Source organism: Gadus morhua, chromosome 2 (genome assembly GCF_902167405.1).
Source record: "Gadus morhua chromosome 2, gadMor3.0, whole genome shotgun sequence".
Classification (NCBI taxonomy): domain Eukaryota; kingdom Metazoa; phylum Chordata; class Actinopteri; order Gadiformes; family Gadidae; genus Gadus; species Gadus morhua.
Window position 1 is genome coordinate 7,890,432 of NC_044049.1, and position 19,897 is coordinate 7,910,328.

Sequence of the window (19,897 nt, forward strand, 5' to 3'; positions counted from 1 at the left end):
TTAAAATCTTTCTGTCATATTTATATATCTTCCATTAGTGTGTTCTTGACTTTTAATTTTGCTCGGATCATCGCTTGCGGTTATATTTGCATTTGATTCTCTGAATTTCTAGTATATACCCATGTCTTCTACAGTGTATCATATAGACCGTAACCCTAACCCTAACCTCAGAAATCTCCCCATGAGATTATTTCAACTGAAAGTGAGGCATCATAGCGGATATGTTAGTATATGATGCAGGACCTGTGGGAGAGAGATCCTAATCTCTGCACTCTCGTAGAATTTTTGATATGGGGCTTTGACCTCAATGTCATAGTTTGATACTGTAGGTTGACATAAGAGGATTACTTCATGTTTATAATGTTTCATGCATTAATTATTTACACACCATTACGTTCCACATTATTTTTTGCTTGTAGGCCTACTCTTAAGTACAGCGTTAGCTCCAGTGCAGGCGTAGCACAAACAGAAAAAGATCATCCCATTCCATTTGAGGATTATGTTTTCATCTGGGATTACAGAACGCCTGTGGTCTTAATGGCAACAGGTTGAACGTTAGGGCTCAGGACTGTTTAAAAGCATCCTCCAGAGCTATGGCCAGTTTACATCTGAAGAAAAATCCAAACACTACCATCTTTCTCTCCACTGGATTTACAATGACTTTTCTGTTCAGTAACTGAATGCAAATTGTGCAGACAAGACTTGATTTTACCAATTGTTGAGTAAACAAGGAACAAATGTGTGGCTGCCTTTTTTGGACGTACATTGTTTTTGAGTGATTACTGCAGTTCGAGTGGAGACAAGGATGGCTGCTAAGCGGAACCCTCTGGTATGGTGTGAAATTATTACATTAAATGTTACTGTTGTATACAGACCCATATCATTTAGTGATGAAACCATTACCATGTCATTGCCAACCATCACATGCCAACCATTCCAAAAGGTGACTGTGACCTTTTGACAGACATTTCATAATGTTTCCTTGAAATAAAATAAATTATGTTGAGATTCAAACCACAAAAGTGTTGTGTTAGGTAATATATGTTTCAATTCCAAAATATACCGTAAATAAAAAATGAAACATTACAAATGACTTATTTCAATAATATTCAATTGGATCAATTGGGGCCCCCCGTTCTTTGCTGGTCTATGGACGTCTTTGGAGTTTTTTATTTTGATCCGCAGGGAACCCCTGGACCAGAGCAGATTCTCCCCTCCGACCCCGCCCAGAGAAGAACTACAACAACTACAGGTCAGGATCGGCCTCTCTCAGACAGACATCTCTCTGCATTTTGATCTCTGTAATCAAGGCTGGAAAATATTTCCCTACCTTTGTTCAAGTAGTTTACCTTTGCAAAATTAAATAAATGATTCAACTTGTAGGTTTAAATAAACCATTGATAACGCAGACTGGATCATAAGAAAAACATATGAACCTGGTTAATGCATGAGGAATGAAGGATTATTTTGTACATCTTAGCATAGGTTTTTAGTAGGGATGTCCGATATTGGCTTTTTTGCCGATATCCGATATGCGATATTGTCCAACTCTGAATTTTCGATTCCGATATCAGCCGATACCGATGTCGATATTTGGGTTATTTTTCCTCAAACCTAATTAAGGTAACATTACATATCTCCTGTTGTGGAATTAACACAACATGCTTAATGTTATTGTGATGCCCCACTGGATGCATTCTTGAATGCAACAAGGCTTTCCAAATGTTAACATTGTCTGTGCAAAATAAGAAAAATACTTCAACTTAATTTAAGGGAAAAGTGCCATGTTTATTTTTATTTTTTTAATGGTCTCAGACAACAGTTTGGATTACACTCTCCCTGAGATAATCTTGACAATGCCCACAACAAATAGGGCAAACTTGACTTCACAAATGATAAAACATTGTACCTGAACAACTATGTGCAACATAGCAGTGTGTTTCTTTAACTAAAACTCAATAACCTTAATTGAATAAATGCACAAATATGAGTCAATTACAATGTGCACTGTACTGCACAATTTTGAAAACATTTATTTGAGCTATAAAAAAAATAAATAAATAAATAAATAAATCGGTTTTAAGGCAAAAAAAATCCGATACCGATATTGACAGATATTACATTTTTATGCTAATATCGGGCCGATAATATCGGTGGGCCGATAATATCGGACATCTCTAGTTTTTAGTTCTTTGAACCTAGTCATTGGCCTTCTCATGTCATCCAGATAACTGTCTGCTTCCCGCCACACAGGTGCAACTAACGATGACTTCTTCCACGCCCTGGCCAGCGCCCAGGGTCAGCGCCTGGACGACCAGCGAGTTACGCTTGCCACGCTGCCCGGCTTCATCCGCCAGGTACCAGACAAGCCCGCACAATAGATGGCTCCCATAGCTGGATAACTGGAAGAATGTGCAACAGTCTTCCAGTTACCCCTAATCTTCCGATGTCTTTTTTTGAAAAATGTTTACTCAGACACCTGCCTCAAATAATCAGAGGTGCTCAACACCACACATCATTCTGACCGAGAGCACTCCAGACACCGCCAGGAGAGAGCTGTCTGCATCAGGCGACCCTGTACAGAGTAACACACCTCAACACTGTCCCGCCAAGGTCACCAATGTCATTGTAGTCTGGTTTCCTCAAGAGCGTCGGAAAAGCAGTGGCGCTAGCAGGAGAAAGGGTGTAAATACGTTGCTGTTGTTTGTGACGTAGGTGGCCACTGATGCGGATCAGGATACAAGCAGGACTGGGATGAGCCAAGGTCAGCGGGGAGGCGTTGATCCCAGTAAGAGCCCATCTCCACGAGCCAAACAAGCAGAGGGAAAGCCAAGCACAACTATTCCACCAACAGGTAATTTCTTTGGTGTACAAATTGTGTGTGTGTGTGTGTGTGTGTGGGGGGGGGGGGGGGGGGGGGGTAGTCCAGTCACTATACTGGGAGTTAAACAGTATAACTCATAGACTCTGGTAGTAAAAGGTTCTGGGTTCGATCTGTGATGTGGGGCCTCCCTATCTCTAGGGCATCCCTAACAAGATGCTGCAGCCATACCTGTTCATTAATGACATATCTAAAGAAAAACCCCTTTGGATAATGCATCTTCTCAATGACTAAATATGAATGAATAGTGTTTCTACTTCTATGTGTTCACCGGTACTTCTAGGGCCTGATTCAGACAAGTTGTTCAACCTACTGGCTAATACTCAGGCCCAACGGCTGGACGACCAGCGGGCAACTCTTCCTTCACTACCCGCGACAGAGGATGAAAAGCCCACAACGTCTGGAGCCGCAGGCGAATCAAGTTACCTATGCTACATGGTCTCCAAAGTGCAAGTGAGTCTCTCTTAGGCCTACTCCAATTTCTACCCCTTACCCCTTCCCCTTACGCCTTCCCCAGACCCATTCCCCTTACCCCTTCAAAACAAGGGGGAGGGGTAAGGGGAAGGGGGAAGGGGAAGGGGAAGGGGGAAGGGTGAAGGGGAAGGGGTAAGGGGTAGAAATGGGATTGGGCCAGTCTTGTTTATCTATTCATTTATATCTATCTATAAATACATTTTATTTGCTCTGTGTTATATCAATATCAAGGAGAATGTCAACATTAAGATAAACATACAAAAATAAGAAGAATTTAGAAAAAGCATCTAGACAGATACATAGTGTCTTCTATGTACATTTCATAACCCCACAAATTTCCTCGGTTCATAAATAAGCATCATAGTTTGCATTGTAAATTGCAACCCGCTTCACACATGCTTGCCGTGTTGTAAAGCATCTCATCACTTTTAGGGTTCCAGGATGGAAGAGCAGAGATGCTCCCTACCCCAGATTCAGACCCTGGATACAGCAGCACCAACTCGGTCAGCCTCCTTCAGCCCTGGCTCAGACCTGGAGAGAGCCAAGACCAAGGACCCAGAGAGTCAGGAGGTACGATCCTACGAGCCTTCTCCTTCTAATTGTTAATTGATATCCCTTGGAGAATGGAGGGCGCTCAGTATGTAATTACAATCAGGTAGATGTGTCAAAATAAAAGCTCTTGAAAGTTGCGCAAATTTCTAACAGCAAGAGCGCCAATTTTTCAATAAAAATTGGGATTTCGCTGTGTTCAAATGAGTCAAGTGTGAATTTCTGTAGATAAACCACTTTTAACAGTAAAAACATTAGATACAAACATTAAGGCAGCATTTCTCCTCTCTTTCTCTATCCAGCCCATGGTGGAGGTGGACCAGGACAAGTTCCTCCGCATGATGAGCCATGCCTCACATGGGAGGATGGAGGAGCAGCGCTGTGTGTTGAACCCCAGCAAGAGCGCCAATTCTACCCCCAGACACACCGGAACCAAGGCCCCCAAAAGCACTGTACCCACAGGTAGGCAGTTTTGGTGTTTACGGCTTGGGTTTACTTGTTCTTTTAACAATAATGTTATCAATTCATCCAATCAATTGTGCCTCAATTGATAGATTAGGAACTAGGATAGTGGGCATTTGGCAAAAATAGTACCATCTCTGCTATTTGATAATGGCCATGTCCTTTGTACATTGCATACTTCTCTATTTTTCTCTGGTGGACTGCATTTTTCCTGAGAATATATTTATGATAAAGCTAAATAATGGTTTTGAACTTTAATTGCCAACCCTGGTTTTAATAACCACGTCCATTCATCAACTGATAACTCAGTTGATGAATGAAAAACAACTCTTGTGCTTGTTTGTCCTTTGCTGCCAGGGCCTGATTCCGAAAGGTTTTTCAGTCTCTTGTCCAACACTCAAGGCAGAAGACTGGACGACCAGCGAGTGACTCTTCCGTCGCTACCCGGGATACGAAACGGAGGAACCACGTCGTCCGCTGAAGCAACTGGTTCCAGCCAAATGTTGTACATGGTCTCCAAAGTCCAGGTTGGTCCGATCCCTCCACGAACCCTCACAGTAAGACAGCAATGACTTTGTCGGGTCTCCCCAAAAACTGTCTGCGGCAATGGAAGCGTTATTAGGCTCTGAAGCATTATGTCATAAACGACTGAAGGTTGTATTGACGCCTCAAACCAAGGAAGACTTCGGTTGGGAACGGTCCGCACATGGAGAATGTAATACGTTGCATTGAATACATGGTGAAAGTTTATTTGAGGGCAGTGTTTTTCCACCTGTGGTTCACTGGGGTACTGTATGCGCTCGGTGGGACTATCTTTTTTTTTTAAATAGACACATTTACAGTAGAAGAAAAAGTAATAGTTAATTGAAAGTAAATATATAATAACCATTGTTCAGTGTATATATAGTATTATGGCATGTTATTATAAATTATATTAGTTCACCTTTGTGTATTTCATCATATGTTTTCCATTGTAATGTTTTCCGGTGATGTTTTGTGATAGTTTGTGTATGCTAAATAAACACACTGGGAGCCTGATCGGTGTTGCTGACTTTTTCTTTCCACTATTTCCCACTGGCCATGGCCATCTTGAACTATTTATTGTGTATAGGGGGCGCTTGCACTCTTTGTTCACCCACTGCATGTGTATTCATAAAATTCTTACAGTTTGCATGTTAGGTGGTCCTTTAACGGTCTTGATGACAATGTCATCTTTGTTACACCCAACGTCAAAGGTCGCAAACCACTGTTCTAGCGGTTCAATTCAGTTCTTCAAATTGAATGGAATCAATTTGTTAGTTTGTCAAGTGCTGATGTTCTGAAAATTAGGTCCTGTTTTTCCCATCCAGGGTTCCAGGATGGACGAACAGAGATGTTCTGCGCCAAACATCTTCCAAAATACAGGCAACCGATCTGGCCAGCAGAGTTCTCTCGGCTCCAATCTGACTGACAGCAAAGATAAACCTCCCAAGAGGTCTGCCTCTTTTAGCCCTATCCCAGATGCCAAACAGGTTAGACATGTTCCATTACAAAAGATATGGATCAACTTTCCAACCCTTGAATTGATGTTGAAAATCAAGGCCATACAAATGTTATCTTTTATTTCTCAGACAACAGCTGATCAAGACAGCTTCTTTGCCATGATGAATCATGTCCATCGTGAACGCATGGACGACCAGCGATGTTCTCTGACACCTAGCAGTAGCACACAAAATGTGACAAGAGACCGCCCGGCAAGTCCTGCCCTCAAAGGTCAGAGTAACTCAGGCACCACGTGTTAAGTTATGGTTTCTGTTAGTCTATCCTTTCACTAAACTACTCCTTAACCCTGCATTACAGATACAAGCCCAGATGCCCAACAGGTTAGAACTGTTCAATTATGATGATTTTGATCAAACTTTCCAACCGTTGAATTAATCTAAAAAGGAAAGGCCATTCAGATGTTATCTTTAATTTCTCAGGCAACAGCTGAGCAAGACAGCTTCTTTGCCTTGATGAATCATGTCCATCGTGAACGCATAGATGACCAGCGATGTACTTTGACGCCGAGCAGTAGCACACAGAATTTGTCCAGAGACCGCCCGGCAAGTCCTGTCCTCAAAGGTCAGAGTAACTCAGGTACCACGTGTTAAAGGTGACATATTATACCACCAGTTGTGAGTGTGATTAGCCGTTACAAGCCTTTTTGAAAATCTGCCTCTTCTGACATCACGAGTGGGCATGTCCATATAGATGTATGACGGATATATGAGCAACGTTTGCTACAGTCCACTTGGTGTTCTGGTAGACTGATCTATCCTTCTTACATCTAGGTTGACACGCCCACTTGTGATGTCAGAAGAGGACGATTTTCCGAGCTGTGTTGATGTGTCCCTGAGCAAGACACTTAACCCTAACTGCTCCTGACGAGCTGGCTGTCCTCTGCATGGTTGGCTCTGCCGTCGGTGTGTCAATGTGTGTATTAACCGATGTAAGTTGCTTTGGTTAAAAGCGTCTGCTAAATGACCTAATTATAATTGTAATTTTCAAAACGGCTTGTAACGGCTAAACATACTCACACCTGGTGGTATAATGTCACCTTTAAGTTATGGTTTCTATCGGTCTATCCTTTCACTAAACTATCCATAACCCTGCTTTACAGTTACAGGCCCAGATGCCAAAAAGGTTAGACATGTTCCATTACAATTGTTTTGGATCAAACTTTCCAACCCTTCAATTGATTTAGAAAAGTACAGCCATACAAATGTTATCTTTTATTTCTTAGGCAACAGCTGAGCAAGAAAGCTTCTTTGCCATGATGAATCATGTCCATCGTGAACGCCTGGACGACCAGCGATGTTCTTTGACGCCTAGCAGTAGCACACAGAATTTGGCCAGAGACCACCCGGCAAGTCCTGCCCTTCAACAGAAAGGTTCTGCGCCAAACGTCGTCCAAAATAAAAGCAACCCATCTGGCCAGCAGAGTTCTCTTGGCTCCAATCTGACTGACTGCAAAGATAGACCTCGCGAGAGGTCGGCCTCTTGTACCCCTATCCCAGATGCCAAACAGGTTAGATATTTGCCATTATGATTCATTTGGATCAAACTTTCCAACCCTTGAATGATGTAGGAAAGCAAGGCCATACAAATGCAATGAAATGAAATTGTATTTGTACAGCCCTTAATCACTGCTAGTCTTAAAGGGCTAACAAGCCAAATATTGATGACACCCCCCTGAGCCTAGCCCCCAAGAGGGCAAGAAAAAAATCCTTTAATTAGAAAGGAAGAAATCTTAGGGAGAAACTTAGAGTGGGGAATCACTCCTTCCAGGCCGGTTAACCTAAAGGAGGGTCCAGGCATCCAGTAGCAGTCACCGCAACACGCTAGAGCAGAGAGAATAATGAATTAGAAGGGATAATTGCATACTGGAAATGTTGTTATCTTATATTTCTCAGACATCAGCTGACCAAGACAGCTTCTTTGCCATGATGAATCATGTCCATCGCGAACGCATGGACGACCAGCGATGTTCTTTGACGCCTAGCAGTAGCACACAGAATTTGGCCAGAGACCGCCCTGCAAGTCCTGCTCTCAAAGGTCAGAGTAACTCAGGTCACACATGTTCAGTTACGGTTTCTGTCGGTCTGCCCTTTCATTAACTATCCTTTAACCCTGCTTTACAGGTACAGGCCCAGATGCCCAACAGGTTAGACATGTTCCATTACGATTGATTTTTATCAAACTTTCCAAACCTTGAAACGATGTAGAAAAGTAAGGCCATACAAATTGTATCTTTTATTTCTCAGGCAACAGCTGAGCAAGACAGCTTTTTTGCCATGATGAATCATGTCCATCGTGAACGTATGGACGGCCAGCGATGTTCTTTGACGCCTAGCAGTAACACACAAAATTTGGCCGGAGACCGCCCGGCAAGTCCTGCCCTTCAACAGAAAGGTTCTGCGCCAAACGTCGTCCAAAATAAAAGCAACCCATCTGGCCAGCAGAGTTCTCTTGGCTCCAATCTGACTGACTGCAAAGATAGACCTCGCGAGAGGTCGGCCTCTTGTACCCCTATCCCAGATGCCCAACAGGTTAGACATGTGCCATTATGATTAATTTGGATCAAACTTTCCAACCCTTGAATGATGTAGGAAAGCAAGGCCATACAAATGCAATAAAATTAAATTGTATTTCTACAGCCCTTAATCACTGCTAGTCTTAAAGGGCTAACAAGCAAAATATTGATGACACCCCCCTGAGCCTAGCTCCCAAGAGGGCAAGAAAAAAATCCTTTAATTAGAAAGGAAGAAATCTTAGGGAGAAACGTAGAGTGGGGAATCACTCCTTCCAGGCCGGTTAACCTAAAGGAGGGTCCAGGCATCCAGTAGCAGTCACCGCAACACGCTAGAGCAGAGAGAATAATGAATTAGAAGGGATAATTGCATACTGGAAATGTTGTTATCTTATATTTCTCAGACATCAGCTGACCAAGACAGCTTCTTTGCCATGATGAATCATGTCCATCGCGAACGCATGGACGACCAGCGATGTTCTTTGACGCCTAGCAGTAGCACACAGAATTTGGCCAGAGACCGCCCTGCAAGTCCTGCTCTCAAAGGTCAGAGTAACTCAGGTCACACATGTTCAGTTACAGTTTCTGTCGGTCTGCCCTTTCATTAACTATCCTTTAACCCTGCTTTACAGGTACAGGCCCAGATACCCAACAGGTTAGACATGTTCCATTACATTGATTTTGATCAAACTTTCCATCCCTTCAATTGTTCCAGAAAAGTACAGCAATACAAATGTTGTCATCTTTTATTTCTCAGACACCAGCTGAGCAAGACAGCTTCTTTGCCATGATGAATCATGTCCATCGTGAACGCATGGACGACCAGCGATGTTCTTTGACGCCTAGCAGTAGCACACAGAATTTGGCCAGAGACTGCCCGGCAAGTCCTGTCCTCAAAGGTCAGAGCAACTCAGGTCACACATGTTCAGTTATGGTTTCTGTTGGACTATCCTTTCACTAAACGATCCTTTAACCCGGCTTTACAGGTACAGGCCCAGATGCCCAACAGGTTAGACATGTTCCATTACGATTGATTTTTAACAAACTTTCCAAACCTTGAAACGATGTAGAAAAGTAAGGCCATACAAATGTTATTTTTTATTTCTCAGGCAACAGCTGAGCAAGACAGCTTCTTTGCCATGATGAATCATGTCCATCGTGAACGTATGGACGACCAGCGATGTTCTTTGACGCCTAGCAGTAGCACACAAAATTTGGCCGGAGACCGCCCGGCAAGTCCTGCCCTTCAACAGAAAGGTTCTGCGCCAAACGTCGTCCAAAATAAAAGCAACCCATCTGGCCAGCAGAGTTCTCTTGGCTCCAATCGGACTGACTGCAAAGATAGACCTCGCGAGAGGTCGGCCTCTTGTACCCCTATCCCAGATGCCCAACAGGTTAGACATGTGCCATTATGATTAATTTGGATCAAACTTTCCAACCCTTGAATGATGTAGGAAAGCAAGGCCATACAAATGCAATAAAATTAAATTGTATTTGTACAGCCCTTAATCACTGCTAGTCTTAAAGGGCTAACAAGCCAAATATTGATGACACCCCCCTGAGCCTAGCCCCCAAGAGGGCAAGAAAAAAATCCTTTAATTAGAAAGGAAGAAATCTTAGGGAGAAACGTAGAGTGGGGAATCACTTCTTCCAGGCCGGTTAACCTAAAGGAGGGTCCAGGCATCCAGTAGCAGTCACCGCAACACGCTAGAGCAGAGAGAATAATGAATTAGAAGGGATAAGTGCATGCTGGAAATGTTGTTATCTTATATTTCTCAGACATCAGCTGACCAAGACAGCTTCTTTGCCATGATGAATCATGTCCATCGCGAACGCATGGACGACCAGCGATGTTCTTTGACGCCTAGCAGTAGCACACAAAATTTGGCCAGAGACCGCCCTGCAAGTCCTGCTCTCAAAGGTCAGAGTAACTCAGGTCACACATGTTCAGTTATGGTTTCTGTCGGTCTGTACTTTCATTAACTATCCTTTAACCCTGCTTTACAGGTACAGGCCCAGATACCCAACAGGTTAGACATGTTCCATTACATTGATTTTGATCGAACATTCCAACCCTTCAATTGATGTGAAAAAAAGCAAGGCCAAATAAATTTTGTCATCTTTTATTTATTAGGCAACAGCTGAGCAAGACAGCTTCTTTGCCATGATGAATCATGTCCATCGTGAACGCATGGATGACCAGCGATGTACTTTAACGCCTAGCAGTAGCACACAAAATTTGACAAAAGACTGCCCCGCAAGTCCTGCCCTCACAGGTCAGGGTAACTCAGGCACCACGTGTTAAATTATGGTTTCTGCTGGTCCATCCTTTCACTAGACTACCCCTTATTCCTGCATTACAGATACAGACACAGACATGCTCTTTAAAAGCCTTGCCCGCAGTCAAGGCCGGAGGCTGGACGATCAGCGCATTACGCTTCCCTCCTTGCCAGGGATCGGCGGATCGTCAAAGCCGAAAGGCAGTGGCACGGCAAGAGCTGAAGGCCAGGTAGGTCACGGACTTGTGACATGTGTGAACGGTTGTCATATAAATCCTTCATAATATTTTCAGTGCAAACGGGCCTCTACAGCTTGTGTATTGTTTGTTGTTTTTCTTCTGATAGGGTCCTCCACCCCAAATTCTTCTGAGTGAGGGGACACCGGTGACATTACGTAAGGCCCTTTCCAGGCCTGCTTCTCCATCCAGACGAACTGAGTCATGTTATGACCTATCTGCCTCTTTCAGCCCAGGCTCAGAATGTCAGAAGATAAAATCGCCGGGAAAAGTAAACTCTCTTCTTAAATACAAATCTTCTTAAATATTTTTCGAGTAATTCATTTAATTTGTCTATGCTTGGCCTTCTTTTCCAGGTTACAGTTACAGTATCCATGAGCTTCACACAACAACCGGTCAGTTGATATCACTTATTATTGATAGTTTAAATGATTTGTTAATCAGATTTTTAAGAAAATCAAGACACTCACTGACAAATCTGCTTTTACTTCTGAATCTTTTAAAGGGCAACGAGAACAGCGACCTACCGTGTGAGTTCCCGGAGGTCTTCCTCACTCTCGGAGCCCCAGGAGATAAGATCGTTGTACCCTTGAGCCCACGTCCGGGCAGACCCCTTTCCCTCAACCTCAACTTGGTCCCAAAGGAGACCAGTGAGCCCAGACTCGCCCCCCCAAACCATGCAAGCCGCTCAAGACCATCTTCCCCTCACCCAGGGGTCTCCCATAAGCACCAACCTCAGGCCACCGGCTCTCATCAGAATGAACAGAGGAAGCCAATCAACACCATCAGCCCAGATGATGACTATTTCTCCCTCATTGAGAGGGTCCACGCCGCCCATCTACAGATTGGGCTAGGACAGGGAGGGGTTAAAGGAAAAGGGGAAGCCGCTCAGGGGAAAAGGAAGGTGGAGCAAGGAAAAGGCAGTGATAAAGGAAACGGGAGAAAAGATAAGAAGGATTGTGGCAGGAAGAGGTGATTCACTTTCAATGGCCAGTCTATGGCCAGTAAATGGAAGGTCAACAGCGGAGAAAGGCTCTTGTAGTTTTTTTGGCTTTCGAATTGTCCTTTATCTGTAATTGTTGTAATTTGTAATTGAAGTAGTTGTGTTAAGTATGCAAACAAAGACTGATTTTTTTCCATGCTTAGAAATGTATTTTGTGATTTTGCTCATTGTGTAAGATTTGATATTTTTGTCTTCTATAAATTGTATAAACTGAACTTAAACCCTATTACCAATATAAAGAAACAAAAATAAATAGATAATGCATCTGCTATTCTTTTTTTTTGTAGAAGTATAATACCTTAAAACAAATTAATTAAGCTAATGATTTGGTAGACCAGTTAAATATATAGAAAAGCATACTGATATTTTGGAAGTTTTCCAATAGTTTTCCACTACAAACGGCTTTGATTAACGGGTGCCAACATATTATTAACAAGGGTGCTGATACTATAGCTAAACTGAAAATAGAGTGAATGTGAATGTAGGAATCATTAAGAAAGTGTTTATGTGTCCAGTAAAACAAATAAAGAGATGGCAGCATACATGGAGCAACAAGAAGGTAAGGGATCTGTACCACATCCAGATAAAGCAATGTGCATGTTGCACTGCTATCAATGCTTTGTCATTAAAATAATAATAAAATAAATATTACATTTATTATAAATAATAATTGTGAATGAATAATAATAACATTATGATGTTTAAAACAATTTGGCCCAGTAGGTGGGGGTAATGCAGCCTTACCCAGTAAGATGGTCCCCGCTCAAAACGAAAGAAGAAGAGCTGTCCGTTTCCCTCACGTTGGTTGAAGTTTTAAAGCTAACGTTCGGATTTTTGTTTAACAACTTCAAGGCAAAATGCCTTCAGCAGATGGACCAACTGATGTCCTCTTTGTAAGTTCACTTTATTTCTTGCATACCCAGTGATAGACTAGCTTCAGTATTTTTAAAACCAACATTCGACAAACAAACGCAATCGTTTCTTAGTTGTCTGTGTTTAGCTCAACGTTAGCTGAAGTTGGGGACACTATTAAACTCGTTTTACATTCGTTTTGCACAATAAACGCATTATTCATCATAATCGCGTTTCAGATATCACTTACCTTGCGTTAAATTACATCTAGCATAACAAAGTGTCCGTAGCGTATTCATATACTGCGAACGAAAGGCTAGTAGCGTGCTAGCTCACTGGATGTATCACAACGTTAGAAAACACTGTGGTGTTTGTCCTAACAGGAGGACGATGACCTACCTTATGAAGAGGAGATCATCAGGAACCCTTATTCAGTCAAGTGTTGGATGCGATACATCGAGTTCAAACAGAATGGACCCAAGGCTACACTCAATATGATATACGAGCGGGCTCTGAAAGAGCTACCTGGCAGGTATGGTGTTGCTTTGATGCTCTCATGCGTTACACATGCCATACAAATGTATTAGAAATGACATGAAAGGCCTCTATTACTTTGACTTAAATTACTTGTGAATAATGTACACATAAGGATGCACGTGGATCTGATAAACAAACACTCGCCAGCCTTTTGAGTTGAAATTTGTAAAATATAAATGATAAATAGATTTTTATTTCCCGAGTAACACTTCTGCACATCGTAAATAACCGTGTGGCTATTTAATCTGTTAAACATAATCTGGAACCTTTTATCATTTGTCCTCAAATAGTTATGTGTTCGCACCGGAGCCAACAGTCTCGTATAATGAGCTCACTGTCATTTAAAAGAGACGTATTCAAAGGTTGTGTTTTACAAGAGGGACCTATCAGGCATCGATTGTGGCCAATCTATTAGAATTTCCTAGAAAATAAATCTTATTTAAAGTCTGAAAATAATTGTTTACATGCTGTATTATCGTTTCTCCGCTCATCAACCTTTTCTACAGTTACAAGCTTTGGTACAACTACCTGAGAGAAAGGCGGAAGCAAGTAAAGGGGAAATGTATTACAGAGACGGTTTTTGAGGAGGTCAACAACTGCCATGAAAGGGCCCTGGTGTTCATGCATAAGGTGACTGTCCAAACTTAAAAAACAAATGAAAATGCTGAAGATTCATTAGAAATATTTTGATATATATATATTTTTTGTCTTTCCCACTAATAGATGCCTCGTATATGGCTTGATTACTGCCAGTTCTTGGTGGGTCAGTCTAAAATCACCAAAAGTCGAAGGTCATTTGACCGGGCCCTCCGAGCACTCCCCGTTACACAACATCCACGTATCTGGCCCCTCTACCTTCGCTATGCACGGAAGCTCCCACTGCCCGAGACGGCCATCCGGGTCTACCGCAGATACCTAAAGGTAAGGCAGTTGTTCCGAAAGAAGGGTTTGAACTAAAGCCTTCCGCGAATATAATATAAAATAAATGAAAAACAAAAGAGCCATTTTGTGGATGCTTTGGAGGCAAGTACACTAAACTAGTTGTAGGTGGTGTAGACATTCCACAAATACATCATTACATGCATCAGTATACTCAATATTGTGCTACCATTAAAACTTAAAATTGTACAGTCTTTTGCTTTCCATTCAATGTAAAATGTCTTAATACAAGATTTTTTAAATTGGTCAGTATGATGTGCTAAGTGGTTAATGTGTGGTGTGCAGCTCTCTCCAGAAAACGCAGAGGAGTACATCGACTACCTGCGCTCCATCGGTCGCCTGGACGAGGCGGCCGTGCGCCTCGCCGCCATCGTCAACGATGAGAACTTTGTGTCCAAGGAGGGGAAGTCCAACTACCAGGTGGGAGTTGACTCCCTATACCCCCATATTGCTATTGTATTGCTGAGAGAACTTTTCCTAATCCTGTCGTTTTCTGGTTTTCTTCCCTGACAGTTGTGGCATGAGTTGTGTGACCTGATCTCCCAGAACCCTGACAAAGTGAAGTCGCTGAAGGTCGGGGCCATCATACGAGGAGGCCTGACCCGCTTCACAGACCAGCTGGGGAAACTCTGGTGCTCCTTAGCTGACTACTACATCCGCAGCGGCCACTTTGAGAAGGTATGCTTTTTGTTGTGCTAAGTTTTGGTTTGCTTCAAGGCTACCTTTTGAACCGCAGTCGAACTCCATCCTTGACTTTTCTTTTGTGTTTAACATGGCACTAAACCCATCAACTTGGGGACGAGGGAATACGATTTTGTGCAAAAAAAAAGAGATGGCTGCAGTGTCATGGTAAATGATACGATAATGATACACGTCTGGTTTTCCTCTCAGGCCCGTGACGTGTACGAGGAAGCTATCCTGACAGTGGTGACGGTAAGGGACTTCACCCAGGTGTTCGACAGCTACGCCCAGTTCGAAGAGAGCATGATCGCCGCCAAAATGGAGACCACGTCTGAAATGGGTCAGGATGAAGACGGTGTGTGGAGCCTATATATATATTTTTTTCGTTGTGATATTATTGAAAAGTATATTATTTTACTCTACTTTTTATATGCCTTTTTTAACCGCTTGAATTGACTTGTATCTTTACTCTGCCTCTTCCAGATGACGTTGACCTGGAGCTCAGGCTGGCCCGCTTCGAGCAGCTGATAGCCAGACGGCCGCTCCTGTTGAACAGTGTCCTGCTGCGGCAGAACCCCCACAACGTCCACGAGTGGCACAAAAGGGTCAAGCTGTACGAGGGCAATCCGCGACAGGTACATTATACTGCCTTCATGTGAAAAACAAAAGATAGGCCTAGAAACAATCAATCCCAGTCTTTAACTCTAAGAAAAAGTGTGCGTGTCACAAGCATGTCATGAACACATTGTGCATTTCCGTGTGGTCGACAGATCATCAACACGTACACGGAGGCGGTGCAGACCGTGGACCCCCTGAAGGCCACGGGGAAGCCCCACTCCCTCTGGGTCTCCTTCGCCAAGTTCTACGAGGAAAACGAGCAGCTGGACGATGTAAACGCCCACCACCAGAACGTTCATTTTAATCTGATTGTTTGCTGTGACTCAATTCTGCTTCCGTCGTTTCCATTATGATGACGTAAACGACCACCACCAGATGGTTCATTATGATCTCGGATAATTTACTGTGACTCAATTCTGCTTCCGTCGGTTCCTCCTTTCTTTGTTCCTATGTTGTTGACCTCCTACTTTATCCTCCAGGCCAGGACCATCTTTGAGAAGGCCACCAAGGTGACCTTCAAACAAGTGGACGACCTCTCGGGGGTGTGGTGCGAGTACGGAGAGATGGAGCTGAGACACGAGAACTACGAGCAGGCGCTTCGCATCTTAAGGGTGAGCCACAGTGGTTTTTTTTACCTTGATATGGATGTGTTGTTTCCTCCATAGAGTTAAGATTTTAAACCATTGTCTTCTTTTGGTATCATTCCATGGCTAACAGAAAGCAACGGCTATACCGGCCAAGAAGGCAGAGTACTTTGATGTGTCCGAGCCCGTCCAGAACAGAGTCTTCAAGTCCTTGAAGGTCTGGTCTATGTTGGCCGACCTTGAGGAGAGCCTGGGAACTTTCCAGGTATGAATAGCTTTATTTAATTTTTTTTTTTTTTTTTTTATATGGTTATTTTGGGAAAATCTCTGAGCAAATTGCTTTTCTTCCCCTCCCGTGTTATTCTCAGTCTACAAAGGCAGTGTACGACCGCATAATCGACCTCCGCATCGCCACGCCACAAATCATCATCAACTACGCCATGTTCCTGGAAGAGCACAACTACTTTGAGGAGAGCTTCAAGGTAATAAGATATTCAAACTTCACCTATGTGCACAGATGTTATCCTGTGAAAGCGATTCTTAACCCGAGACACTTTCAACATTTTCATTTTTTTTTTTTTTTAATGTAGGCGTACGAACGAGGCATTGCGCTCTTCCGATGGCCCAACGTGTACGACATCTGGAACACGTACCTCACCAAGTTCATCGATCGCTACGGGGGAAAGAAGCTGGAGAGAGCGAGGGACCTGTTCGAGCAGGCTCTGGATGGCTGTCCTGCCAAGTTTGCAAAGAGTAAGTAGTGCTTCTTTCCCGTCAAAAAAAAACCATCTGCTGTTTCCTGGATTACTCTGTAGTTAAGGTTTTGTATTGAATTTAAAGCTATGGTTTGTGATGCCGCTTGGTAAGCAGTGTTTCCCCCAGCACTGTTTGGTTAAGGCCTTAACAACAATAGGGCCGCGCCTTGACTACCAATGTTCAAAAAAAATAATGATAATAATTATGTATTTTTTTTAATAATTATTATGCATTAAAAAAGTACAAAACTCTCTTAGGGAAAGAAAACCTACTTCCATCAAGTACAAAAATAAAGATAAATAATGCATCGGTAATTCTGTTCAAAACAATAGTCGTGCCACAGAGCTTTTTGCATGGAATTGAAATATTTAGAAATTTTATTTTCTTGCGATTTCACAAAATGAAATGGAATCAAGGATGTAAAGAAAAAACGAATGATTGCCATCCTGTTGTTGCTCTCCAGCTATCTACCTCCTGTACGCCAAGCTGGAAGAGGAGTACGGTTTGGCCCGCCATGCCATGGCCGTCTATGAACGGGCCACGCAGGCGGTGGGCACCGGGGAGAGGCACTCCATGTTCAACATCTACATCAAAAGAGCCGCCGAAATCTACGGGGTCACCTACACCAGGGCCATCTACCAGAAGGCTATTGAGGTATGGCCGGATTTTCAGTCTGGGATTAATTACCATTCTATCTTATTGGTCGCTTTTGTATTATTTAGGGCTGCCAGTTTGTATTGTTGTCCATTGTACCATAGTTTATAGTAACAAACTTTCAGTAGACAACGTTAATAAGCCGTCAATAAGCAGCAGAACAATGATCATTCAATTGCTACGTAACAGACTTGAGTTTCTAATTTCTAAATCATTTTTGTAAGAATATTGCCATGTTTAAACTATGCATTGGAGATAAGATACAAATATCTGATTATTTTCCGTCTAGGTCCTTCCAGATGAGCACTCCAGGGACATGTGTGTGCGATTCGCTGACATGGAGAGCAAGCTGGGGGAGATCGACCGCTCGAGAGCCATCTACTCCTACTGCTCCCAGATCTGCGACCCCAGGGTGAGCCGACACACCACAGTGTTCTCCTCTTCCCGTCGGCACCTCGTATCCCCGTGTCGCTCACTTTTTTTCCAGTGACCTAACCCAAGACGCATTTCTCCATCTTGTTCAGGTCACTGCCAGTTTCTGGCAGTCGTGGAAGGAGTTCGAGATCCGCCACGGCAACGAGGACACCATCAGGGAGATGTTGAGGATCAAGCGCAGCGTGCAGGCCACGTACAACACCCAGGTCAACTTCATGTCCTCCCAGATGATGAAGGCCACCACCAGCTCCACAGGAACGGGTGAGAGCAGCCTACGCTTGCTTGACCGCAGCCGGCTCAGTGTTTTGAGTCGGGCCCGATATTTCTTTGCAGGGCTCTTTGTCTCATTCTCACTCTTTGTCTCAAGTGTCAGACCTCGCTCCGGGCCAGCTGGGCTTGGATGACATGAAGATGCTGGAGCAGAAAGCACAGCAGCTGGCTGCAGAGGCCGAACAGGACAAGGCCAAGCCCAAAGAGAAGATCCTCTTTGTCAGGTCGGTGCTGCATTTAATTTTTTATTTTATTTTTGTCTTTTCTTTGTGTGTGCTTGAACAGATGTGGCTGATAAACCCTCCACTGTTAAGTTTCAATTCAACCCTTGTGTTTGTTTCCCAGTCGTTTTGGGGATCGATCACTCGGGATGATTTGCTGCAGATCTTTTAAGTTTGCAGTTAGCGTTTGCCTAATGGCTGAGATATTGTGTCCATGTTTAGGAGTGACACCTCTCGCAGTGAGCTGGCCCAGCTCGCCAAGCAAGCCAACCCGGATGAGATCGACATTGATGATGACGACGACGATGACGAGAACGGAGGGGAGGAAGAACAAGGCCCAGAGGGTAGGCTGTGAATACAATGAGCCTCAGTATTTAACATTGCACTTATGATCTTCTGGTTGTCGTAACCAACGGCCCTTTGCTCTGCGGTCCACAGAGGTGCAACTGGAACAGAAGAGCGTCCCGACAGCTGTGTTTGGAGGGCTCAAAGAAGACTGAGTGGGTCAACATGAGGAGACGTACTCTGAGAGGACTGTGCTTTGTCAAATTCTTGACAGCCTGCTACAATTCTAATAGAATATGACTTATTTGTACCCTAGTAAATGTTTCAGACTGCCGTAGTTCATTTGTTTTTGCATTTGTTGGTGTTATTTTCAGGATATTGTGAACCTGCATTTTGTACCACATGACATTATGGCCACTGGCCACACGATGGCAATGTCTCTCAATATTTCAGCTAAATACCGCTAGTTTACCTTCAGCTAAAAGATGAAAGCCGAATATAATGCAATGACTTGCTTTTCAAGCGGTTCCATTTATATGGATGTGCTCTTTGTCTAATTCCCTTATGTCCAAGAGAAACATTTATGAGGACTTTCAATTGTTTCGAGAGTTTCATTAAATTGGGAGCTATGGCAAGGTAACAAGTGGCTAATGGTATATATTTTGAATCAATGGCTGTTTTTTAATGCATAGTCATACCGTTGGGACACTTCGATCATAGTGAATGATGCAGAGCTTAAGTAATCTTACAATCATACATTTAAATAATTAGGCTACATTTATAAATAATTGAAAGTTCCAGATCAATCATAATAAATATACTGATCAAAATGAATTATTGTAGGTTCAATCCATATTAATGTGAATACATTTCTCACCCTTGTTCAATATGCTTGCTATATGTGAGTCAACTGTGTTGACTGTTCAAACTCTATGCCTCCTGAAAACAAATTATGCCTTAGGAATCATTTGTATTTAATAAGTTCGACATAAGTGACCTGCCTTTACGTAGCATGTTACCAGAGAGTAGCTTCTGGAAACAAAAACACCTGTGTAATGGCAGATGCACCTGTCGCGTACAGGACTACCTTCCTACCTGCTGGTGGCGTTCACACGGATTCAGGTCCCGCC

At 43.1% G+C, this 19,897-nt stretch overlaps 2 protein-coding genes across 14 annotated transcripts; both read left to right on the plus strand.

The window, feature by feature from the left end:
• Positions 1 to 541: 541 nt before the first annotated feature.
• LOC115538558 (muscle M-line assembly protein unc-89) lies at positions 542 to 12,204 on the plus strand. Of its 12 annotated transcripts, none has more exons than XM_030350050.1 (30): positions 547 to 829; positions 1,186 to 1,252; positions 2,254 to 2,357; positions 2,476 to 2,613; positions 2,716 to 2,854; positions 3,165 to 3,334; positions 3,788 to 3,925; positions 4,207 to 4,366; positions 4,724 to 4,893; positions 5,716 to 5,877; positions 5,977 to 6,118; positions 6,206 to 6,228; positions 6,328 to 6,469; positions 7,008 to 7,030; positions 7,131 to 7,415; positions 7,801 to 7,942; positions 8,029 to 8,051; positions 8,152 to 8,436; positions 8,822 to 8,963; positions 9,050 to 9,072; positions 9,175 to 9,316; positions 9,404 to 9,426; positions 9,527 to 9,811; positions 10,197 to 10,338; positions 10,425 to 10,447; positions 10,552 to 10,693; positions 10,781 to 10,926; positions 11,042 to 11,203; positions 11,289 to 11,327; positions 11,438 to 12,204. In XM_030350050.1, exons 1-30 carry the CDS (start codon positions 806 to 808, stop codon positions 11,906 to 11,908), a joined length of 4,077 nt encoding a protein of 1,358 aa, XP_030205910.1. In that variant the 5' UTR covers positions 547 to 805; the 3' UTR covers positions 11,909 to 12,204. The 12 variants fall into 12 exon arrangements, with proteins under 12 accessions (XP_030205927.1, XP_030205921.1, XP_030205920.1 ...); XM_030350054.1 differs by having other exon boundaries at positions 2,476 to 2,577; XM_030350061.1 differs by lacking the exon at positions 9,527 to 9,811 and having other exon boundaries at positions 544 to 829.
• A 481-nt stretch (positions 12,205 to 12,685) lies between these two features.
• Positions 12,686 to 19,407, plus strand: xab2 (XPA binding protein 2). 2 transcript variants are annotated; one of them, XM_030350072.1, is made up of 19 exons: positions 12,686 to 12,828; positions 13,171 to 13,319; positions 13,831 to 13,954; positions 14,048 to 14,245; positions 14,549 to 14,683; positions 14,777 to 14,941; positions 15,155 to 15,299; positions 15,428 to 15,579; positions 15,715 to 15,834; positions 16,042 to 16,173; positions 16,280 to 16,411; positions 16,515 to 16,628; positions 16,737 to 16,899; positions 17,366 to 17,556; positions 17,846 to 17,968; positions 18,081 to 18,252; positions 18,359 to 18,485; positions 18,705 to 18,826; positions 18,921 to 19,407. In XM_030350072.1, the coding sequence occupies exons 1-19, from the start codon at positions 12,793 to 12,795 to the stop codon at positions 18,980 to 18,982; spliced, it is 2,562 nt and encodes an 853-aa protein (XP_030205932.1). In that variant the 5' UTR covers positions 12,686 to 12,792; the 3' UTR covers positions 18,983 to 19,407. The 2 variants fall into 2 exon arrangements, with proteins under 2 accessions (XP_030205932.1, XP_030205934.1); XM_030350074.1 differs by having other exon boundaries at positions 18,365 to 18,485.
• Positions 19,408 to 19,897: the final 490 nt, after the last annotated feature.

Bases quoted from the DNA above. Each gene is read 5' to 3' on its own strand.
- xab2 (XM_030350072.1), top strand. From the start codon at position 12,793: ATGCCTTCAGCAGATGGACCAACTGATGTCCTCTTT. The intron at 16,629-16,736 runs GTAATAAGATAT...TTTTTAATGTAG, and splicing joins ACTTTGAGGAGAGCTTCAAG to GCGTACGAACGAGGCATTGC. The intron at 17,969-18,080 runs GTGAGCCGACAC...CATCTTGTTCAG, and splicing joins CCCAGATCTGCGACCCCAGG to GTCACTGCCAGTTTCTGGCA.
- LOC115538558 (XM_030350050.1), top strand. From the start codon at position 806: ATGGCTGCTAAGCGGAACCCTCTG. The intron at 6,470-7,007 runs GTCAGAGTAACT...CCTGCTTTACAG, and splicing joins GGCAAGTCCTGTCCTCAAAG to TTACAGGCCCAGATGCCAAA. The intron at 7,031-7,130 runs GTTAGACATGTT...TTTATTTCTTAG, and splicing joins CAGGCCCAGATGCCAAAAAG to GCAACAGCTGAGCAAGAAAG.